Source organism: Asparagus officinalis, chromosome 4 (genome assembly GCF_001876935.1).
Source record: "Asparagus officinalis chromosome 4, Aspof.V1, whole genome shotgun sequence".
NCBI lineage: Eukaryota > Viridiplantae > Streptophyta > Magnoliopsida > Asparagales > Asparagaceae > Asparagus > Asparagus officinalis.
Genome location: NC_033797.1, coordinates 8,313,397 through 8,322,884, shown reverse-complemented (window position 1 = coordinate 8,322,884; position 9,488 = coordinate 8,313,397). Strand labels below are relative to the sequence as shown.

At 37.6% G+C, this 9,488-nt stretch overlaps 1 protein-coding gene across 1 annotated transcript; it reads left to right on the top strand.

Moving 5' to 3' along the window:
- Window positions 2,603–4,956, top strand: LOC109836526. Its single transcript, XM_020404436.1, has 2 exons — window positions 2,603–3,036; window positions 3,390–4,956. Exons 1-2 carry the CDS (start codon window positions 2,803–2,805, stop codon window positions 4,707–4,709), a joined length of 1,554 nt encoding a protein of 517 aa, XP_020260025.1. The 5' UTR covers window positions 2,603–2,802; the 3' UTR covers window positions 4,710–4,956.

Below are 9,488 nucleotides of genomic sequence, written 5' to 3'. Positions count from 1 at the left end.
ACCTGGAAATCAAAAAATAGGAAACCTATTTCCTATTATAATGGTTTTGAAGTTGTTTGGTTGGCTTAAAAAAGAAGGAAATTATAGAATAGGAGATGAGATTATATGAGTTGTCACCTTATTATTGGATGATGTGAGTGATTTTTTAAAAAAACTTGTTTTGAGGTTGTTTGGTTGGTTAAAAAAATAAGGAAATGAATTGGAGGTATATTATTGGATGATGTTTTGAGGTTGTTTGTGTTTGGTTCATTTTTAAAAATAAGAAAATAGATGAGATGAGATGAGTTGGAGGTATATTATTGGATGATGTGACACATACTTAAGGAAATCAATTTCTTGTTTTTTTTTGAGGAAATGGATGGAAAGGAATGTTTAATGAGATGAGATGAGTTGTCACAATATTATTGGATTATGTGTGTGATTTTAAAAAAATGGGATAAGATGAGATGTGATGAGTTGGATGATGTGACACATTTCTTGTGTTTGGTTTATTTTTAAAGGTAAGAAAGGAGATGGAATGAGATGAGTTGATGATAAAAATAATATTTTATTGGATGTTATGGGTGAGTTTTAGGGATGAAAATGAATAAAAATATTATTTTATTGATTTCTTGGTACCGATTTCATTTTTTTGATTTTTAGGAAACCAACCAAACAGCCGCTAAGTCAACTTTTTAAATGCACGTTTAATACGATCAACCCTGTGTACTAGATACGTTCTCCCTCACTATTGTACCGCCCTGATTATTACCATTATAATAACACCAACATCGTGGCGCTCGCCGCCCCGTCACATAATAAAGAAACCACGAACCATTTAATACCTCCGGACCTAACAAACCCCCTTCGCAGATCTAAAACCATCTCCGCGTCCCTCCGCGGTCCACCGACATAAACGAAGACAACCTCCCCGTGTAAATCCCAGCCGTCCATTTCCCAATCTAAACCCATCATCGCGATCTTCGACAAACCCAAGAAAAGAACCCCGTCGCCCTCACTCCTCCTTCACTCAAATTCCCAGATCTGGGCCGAAATGTTGGGCCGATCGTCGAGCTTCCGGCCCGAAAACCTGGGCCAGGACGCCCTCCGCCTCATCGGCAACCTCTGCTTCGCCGTCTTCGTCCTCCTCGTCCTCGTCTTCACCATCATCGCTACAACTAGATTTCATTGCCATCTGTGTAACTACAAATCAGTCTAGATCTCTCTGTGATATACGTACATGATCCAGATCACCTCGTGCAGTTACACCTTACTTCAACACACAAAATGTAACAGATCCAATTTTTACACCAACAGTAGTCATTTAAACTTGATAATAAACCCATATCATACTCCAATCAATCTCTATGAATTCTATACTCAAGTATAGAAGAGAAGACCTTTTGCCACCTATTTATTTACTAGTTACTTCTATTATTAAATTTTATGTAAGCATCATACTCCAATCAACTTTTTGATTTACGTGCAAATCTTTTTTTGATTTTTCCACCCGGTATCCCCCCCCCCCTTTCCAAGGAAACAAATCTTTGCTCGCGCTTTGTGACTAGTGTTAACCCGATGATTTTCTACGTGCTAAAAAAATTCGATCACCAAACTTCCTGTTATCCCGTAACAAGGGATCCAGATCCTCTCCTCATGCTATACATTAGGAAATATCCACGAAGGAAATATTAAGACACTATACATGAGGAGATGATCTCATTTCCACGACAAGAGCTCAGCGAGCCCTTACACCGCTTAAGGGTCCGTTCGTTTCGCAAAAAAAAACTTGGAAATTAAAGAATAGGAAACCTATTTCCTATAATAATTGTTTTGATGTTGTTTGGTTGGGTTAAAAAAGAAGGAAATTATAGAATACGAGATGAGATGAGATGAGTTGTCACCTTATTATTGGATGATGTGAGTGATTTTTTAAAAAAAAAACTTGTTTTGAGGTTGTTTGGTTGGGTTGGAAAAAATAAGGAAATGAATTGGATGTATATCATTGGATGATGTTTTGAGGTTGTTTGTGTTTGGTTCATTTTTAAAAATAAGAAAATAGATGAGATGAGATGAGTTGGAGGTATATTATTGGATGATGTGACACATACTTAAGGAAATCAATTTCTTGTTTTTTTGAGGAAATGGATGGAAAGGAATGTTTAATGAGATGAGATGAGTTGTCACAATATTATTGGATTATGTGTGTGATTTTAAAAAAATGGGATAAGATGAGATGTGATGAGTTGGATGATGTGACACATTTCTTGTGTTTGGTTTATTTTTAAAGGTAAGAAAGGAGATGGAATGAGATGAGTTGATGATAAAAATAATATTTTATTGGATGTTATGGGTGAGTTTTAGGGATGAAAATGAATAAAAATATTATTTTATTGATTTCTTGGTACCGATTTCATTTTTTTGATTTTTAGGAAACCAACCAAACAGCCGCTAAGTCAACTTTTTAAATGCACGTTTAATACGATCAACCCTGTGTACTAGATACGTTCTCCCTCACTATTGTACCGCCCTGATTATTACCATTATAATAACACCAACATCGTGGCGCTCGCCGCCCCGTCACATAATAAAGAAACCACGAACCATTTAATACCTCCGGACCTAACAAACCCCCTTCGCAGATCTAAAACCATCTCCGCGTCCCTCCGCGGTCCACCGACATAAACGAAGACAACCTCCCCGTGTAAATCCCAGCCGTCCATTTCCCAATCTAAACCCATCATCGCGATCTTCGACAAACCCAAGAAAAGAACCCCGTCGCCCTCACTCCTCCTTCACTCAAATTCCCAGATCTGGGCCGAAATGTTGGGCCGATCGTCGAGCTTCCGGCCCGAAAACCTGGGCCAGGACGCCCTCCGCCTCATCGGCAACCTCTGCTTCGCCGTCTTCGTCCTCCTCGTCCTCGTCTTCACCATCATCGCCGCCACCTACAATTCCTCCGCTGCTGTCATCGCCGCTGTTGCCGAGGAGTCGGAGCCTGAGGTTAACGAGTGTAACTATGGTGTTGATGATCCGATCGACTGCAAGCTGCCCGAGGTAATTTGTTGGTTGGAGATCTCTTGAATTTTAATTGATCACGTGTTCTTTTTCTTTTTTTTTTTGGGGGAAAGAATAGTAGGATATGCATCATTAACTGTTAGGAGGGAGTCATTTTGATCCGAACATACTAATTTTGAGGGGTTTGTTGATCAAAAACTAATTTTTGATGAAGTACAATTCAAAAATATTAATCTTAACAGTATGACCCTAGGTCAACGAATGAACTGGCTGTTACAGAATAATCTAATAACGTTATGGATTAGTTTGATGGAAAGATGGTTGCAAAATAGTTTCATGGTAAAACAAATTGATAATGAAAGTTTATTCTTTTTAAATTGAATTTCAAACAGGTATTTCATCTTATGATGCGCCACGCCATTGATTTCTTCAAAGATATTCACTTTTATAAGTTCGGAAAGCCCACCACTGGTGCTGAGGACGGTAAGACTTGTGATATGGCGTGGAGGTTTCGGCCGAAGGATGCAAAGAGGGCGGGGTTTTATAAGGATTATAGAAGGTTTGAGCTTTCGAGATCCGCAAATTGTACTTATTCTGTTGTTAGTGTTGGTGAGTATCATTCTGGGGTTAATGCGAAGAAGAAGAAGAAGATAAAGGCTGGAACTTCTTATGTTGGGGATAAGGGGTTGGTTAAGGAAAAGGAGGAGAAAGTTGTTGTGCCGGAGATCGGAGAGGCAGTGAATGATGCTTTGCCGGTGGTTGAATCGGAGGCGAAATTTCGAGCTGGAAAGTATCTGATTTATAATGGAGGAGGTGATCGGTGCAAGAGTATGAATCATTTTCTGTGGAGTTTCTTGTGTGCATTGGGTGAAGCTCAGTATTTGAACAGAACCCTCGTGATGGATCTCACAATGTGCCTTTCTGGGATGTATACTAGCTCAAAACAGGATGAAGAAGGGAAGGATTTTAGGTTTTACTTTGATTTTGAGCATTTGAGGGACTCGGCTTCGGTTCTTGATCAGAGGGAGTTCTGGACTGATTGGGGGAAATGGCAGAAGAAGGATAAATTGAGCATGTATCTCGTGGAGGATTTTAGGGTTACTCCTATGAAGATGAAGTATGTGGAGGATACTTTGATTATGAGGAAATTTGGGGAGGTTGAGCCAGATAATTACTGGTACCGGGTTTGCGAAGGAGAGACTGAGTCTGTGATTCAACGGCCATGGCATTTGATATGGAAGTCGAGGAGGTTGATGGAGATAGTGTCTGCTATTGCTTCAAAGATGAATTGGGATTTTGATTCGGTCCACATTGTGAGAGGGGAGAAGGCAAAGAACACGGAGATGTGGCCTAATCTTGCTGCAGATACTTCCCCCGATGCATTGCTTTCATCGCTTAGGCAGAAGATTGATGATGGGAGGAATCTTTATATTGCAACCAATGAACCTGATACTTCGTTTTTCGATCCTTTGAAGGATAAGTACACTACGCATTTCTTGGATGATTATAAGGAGTTGTGGGATGAGAACAGTGAGTGGTATAAGGAGACCATGGAGCTGAATAATAAGGTGCCTGTTGAGTTTGATGGGTATATGAGGGTGGAGGTTGATACTGAGGTGTTCTTGAGGGGAAAGAAGCAGATCGAGACATTCAATGATCTGACAAATGATTGCAAGGATGGTATCAATACATGTAGAACAGCTGCTTCCTGATCTTGCTCTCGGATTTGTGTGGTAAGCCTATGAAGGGTTTCTACCATTTTTGATGCATTGTATGTCTGATTAATATCTTGAACATTTGTTGTTTTCTTGTTGTAGTAGGCTACATTACAAGTATTCATTGCTAGTAATATGTTGGTTTGTAGTGCTAGTGTGCCTTTGAGTTTGGTAGAAATGATAGTTTCATTTTCATTTATTGTACTGTTGCAAATCAATTTATTGTTGTTATCCTGTTTGACTCTGATGATTTTTTTAATTAAAATTTTGTTTTTAAGTGCATGGTTGTTGACTATACTGGAGGCTCTGCTCATCATAAGTGGTGAGTTTTAAACTTGGCGGTGCATATGTTCAAAAGGAAAGGAAACTGACTTATATAATCGTGCTTTCTAGAACAACGTTATAGCGGGTGTCCGTAAATAGGTTATGATGCTATGATTAAGTGATATCTTAGTTTTAGGAAACTTCTACCTCTAGGGCTATTTGTGAATTTTAAATCTTAATGGAATTTGAGACTCCTTATCTATGCATGTTATCATACTACTGAGTAGAAGTCGTAGTATATTAACTAATGGGTATTCTTATCCTTGGGACCTTAGTAAGGACCTTAGTTACTAGTTAAGTCAAAAACCTACTAAAAAGCAGTGTTATCTCGAGCGCACTGAGGCGTGCGCCTCGGGCGCTGGGCGCTTTGGGGCTCTGGAAATGCGTCCTGCATAAGGTGTGGGACGCATTGCATTAACGAGGCACGCGTATCATTGCGCCTCAATGCGCATCACTACTATGCACCATTCTCTAACTGTTGCTACCACATATTCTTATTCCTTTTATCTTATCTTCTCTTTTGCCTTTGTTTCCTCATTCTCTTTTCTCATCGCCCCCATATTATTATCTACTCCACCATCTTTTCTCTGCATAAGGTGTGGGGTGCAAATTTGTGATAACTTTTACAAATTGGCATTTCATATCTCCAGAAGGTAAGAAGATGACTTAAATCTCTCACAGTCGGAAAATCATACTTATATCTGAACATCGTCATGCTGGGATACAGCCTATAATAAGGCAAGGATGCTAGGATTACTGATATAGTTAACCATCAAAATTGCAAATCTTGGCTATGGTGTAGGCTTCTTCCATGATATTCTAGTTCGAGAAAACTTCTATCTCTGGGGTTATTTGTGAATATAAATCTGAATGGAACTTATAGACTCCTCATCTGTGCATATGTATACTATTTAGTAGAAGTCGCAGTCAATTAACTAATAGTCTAATGGGTATTTCTGTCCTTAGGGCCTTAGTTACTAGTTACGTACAAAATATATTGATAAATAACTATAGTGAGCTGGCTGCTGCATTATATGTTGTTCTATAATATATGCTTCTCCTTATTTTGGCAAAATGTGAGATTGTGACACATGAGACTCAGAAGCATGTGGTTAAGTGGTCCATATGTACATGTATAGCCTTGCCTAATTACCTAATTTATCATGCTTTTTGTTCAAGTTCGGTCTCTACTATAATGCTGTGGTACCTAATTTCAGTTTTATTGTTCTTTCCTTTTCCTTTTCCTCCTGAGTTTGGTTGTTTAAAATAATACTTAAACCACTTTTAGGGATCATACTGAAAGAGGTTTATTGAACTCCTTACAGTTTCTTTTAACAATTTAACTTCCATTACGCCTCATGTCAGCAGAAACTTTTTCCCCTTTGTTTTTACAAAGTGTAGAATATAGTTCCCTGTATGATAGCGATATTTACTCCTACATTAATTTTACAATGGAACTTACTCTTATTTTTCCGCGTTTCCAGTTGCTCGACAGTTTCTCTTTTGTGGCATGGTTCAGTTTGTGGTTTTACCTACCTTTGCTATTGTTCATCTTTTATGGTCTGATAGATTTTCTTTTTTCCTTTTTCTTTTATTCCTTTTTTTTTCGTTGGGTGTTTTTTTGGGGGTGGGGGTTCAACCTTATATTGTGCTGTGCAACGCATCCTTCTGTCAGTAACCTTTCTGGAGGCATCTTGCAAATTTACATGGGACTTCTCTTTGAACTCATGTTTTGGTTGCTTCAGTGTTCTGAATACAATAATTCATATCCTTTTCTATCAAAATCTCATTTTAGATGTTCACTTATGCTTTCTAACATTTTGGAGATGTGGTCATGTTATAATTAGTGAAAAAAGGAGGACTAAATATAGGTCCAAGTTGAATTTGGTTCGAAACAATTAAAATATATACGATAATGATTAAATCTGTGGAGTAGACGGTCCTTAACATAGCTGAATGGAATAAGTCCATGTAGCTGGCCAAAAAAATATTGGTTAAAGGCTTTTTTTTTCTTTTTTTGTATTATATCTAGATTTGCTTATTTGTGCAATAATATTTTGATGACTAAAGCATTAAACCACATATAAATGCCTGGAAATGTAAGATCAACTAACAAATTATAAACTAGACAAATATTCCATTCATAAACGAAAACAGTATCAGAGACTTGTCTTCCAAGCCAATCAACTAGTGAAAGGTATTGAATCCACAAAATCGACGTTATAAAACAGCCACTTGTGTATCAATCATGCAAAAATGAGTACTGAATGTGTTATTTAGTATTATTAAGTATTAAATCTACCGACACTGTTTTGCATTATTGTTATTATCTTTTCCATTTTAGATCAAATACTTGGTATTTTCACGAGTGTACCTGATATTTATGTAGTAATCTCAGGTGCATATCAGCATACACTATTGAAGATTGCAGATACGGTGAAGTGTGGGAATCATTCTTATAGATTAGATGAATATTCTGAATTACAAATTTAAGCTTCTTTAGGTTAAACAAGTTCTCAGGAGCGCACCGGTCTTCTTAAAATGAAAGGATCATATTGACAATGGATTTACCTAGTAATAGTAGGAGGCTCTATCCTTTGAACCTCGCCTCAGAATGAAGTTTGAGGAAGCGGTAATTTCTTGAGCTAACACAATTCGTTCCTGAGAACTGTAATTTTAAAGCATTGCCTATTGATATCCATTTGAGCCCGAGGAGGCTAAAGGCGCATGATTTTGCTACCGTCTACTTTTCTATTTGACTTCAATTACTATTTCAGTTGGTATGCACCTGGAAAATTACGAGTTTGTGATCTGCTGCTAACTGCTAAGCGCGCACAAAAAATAAATTGAAGTAAGCTGTGCATGGCTCTGTAACCTTGTTAGTTTTCTTACATGTGAACAATATTTGTGAATAATGTTTACTACATGATGATTAGGATATGATTTACCCTTGCGAAAATATTGTTACCATTAAGCATGAATATGATGCCATCTACAGCGTCCCGTCCATTTCCAATGATCCATTAATCTTAGCATGCAGAACTTTATGCGCTACAAAAAAATTTGGATGATTTTCCATATTCTTAATATTTTTGTGTAAGTAAGTTTAACTAGGATTTTATTTTTCCGCCCATACGTCATTTTTTTAATTTTATTTAAATACGGAACAAATCAAAGCTCAGTAGACAGAAGAACACCCGTAATATTCCTATTTCAGTTCAAATTAGTAGGCATCAATGCTTACCTTTTGATTGGTTTTTCTGGTCCCCTCTAAAGTTGGCGAAAAAAAAAATGCAGGTTATCGAAGTTAAATTACTCTAGTTGTGTGTTTTTTTTTTTTTTGTGCTGGCACTTTAAATGTGATGATTTATATGTAACCATAACTTATCGGTTTTTGGCTGATGTTGTAATTATGCCATTGGCATGGTCAGGTCTATGTTATGTCTGTAATTTATTTTTGGAAAACCACTGAAACTTAGATTTTTGTTACCAAATTTGGCCACGCTTAACAACATTCAAGCATTTGGGGTCACTATTGAAGTTGAGCTGTTGATTTGTCCTTTATTAATTTCTATATCCAAAGGGTGACGCTGCAGGCACACCCTCTGCCACACCTCCGGTCACACCCCCTCTCCCTCTACAGTGTAGGGGGCCCCACCTGAGATTTTTTAAAAAAACTCAGGTGGGGCCCCCTGCACTGTAGAGGGAGAGGGGGTGTGAACGGAGGTGTGGCAGATGGTGTGCCTGTAGTGTTTTTCTTTTAGTAACTAAGCGCCTGTTTGGTTAGGCCGCCCAAAAATAGGAAAAGTCCAACTGACACTCGTAGAAATTATCAGACTTCTTAAAAACTGTTCCCATTTATCTGTTAGGGTGGGTTGGAAAAGAATTATTCATCTTTCCTTCTTCGTCACTTTTCGTCACGATTTGGGGAAACCCAAATCTGAGCTATTAGGTGGGAATTGAGAGGAAATCTATTATTTTAGAAAAAATAAGGGGAGGAGGTGATGAAAGCAAATCACTTACTTTGTTTTTGTTATCAACCAAATAGTAGAATTAGCACATTGTATTTTATGTGCACATTTTATGAGTGAAGCAAACAAAAAAAATCTAAGAAATATAAAGAAACACATGGAAAGTCGGCTTAAAATTGATTTCCTGCTATTTATAGAATATAACCAAACAGTCCCTAACTTGAATGTTTGTGAATCTGTATCTTGAGGTTGGTCTGAATCGGTTGATATGTGTATTTTGATGTGACATTTTCTTAGAATTCCATCCATTAGTAGCTAACAAAGATATGTGTATTTTGATGTGACATTTTCTTCGAATTCCATTCATCAATAGCTAACAAAAATAACCTGACGCTTGTCTTATAATTGATTCCATTGTTTTTGAGTCCAAATGTAATTCTTGCGGTGGTATGACATCATGGTATCAGAGCCCTTATTCAGA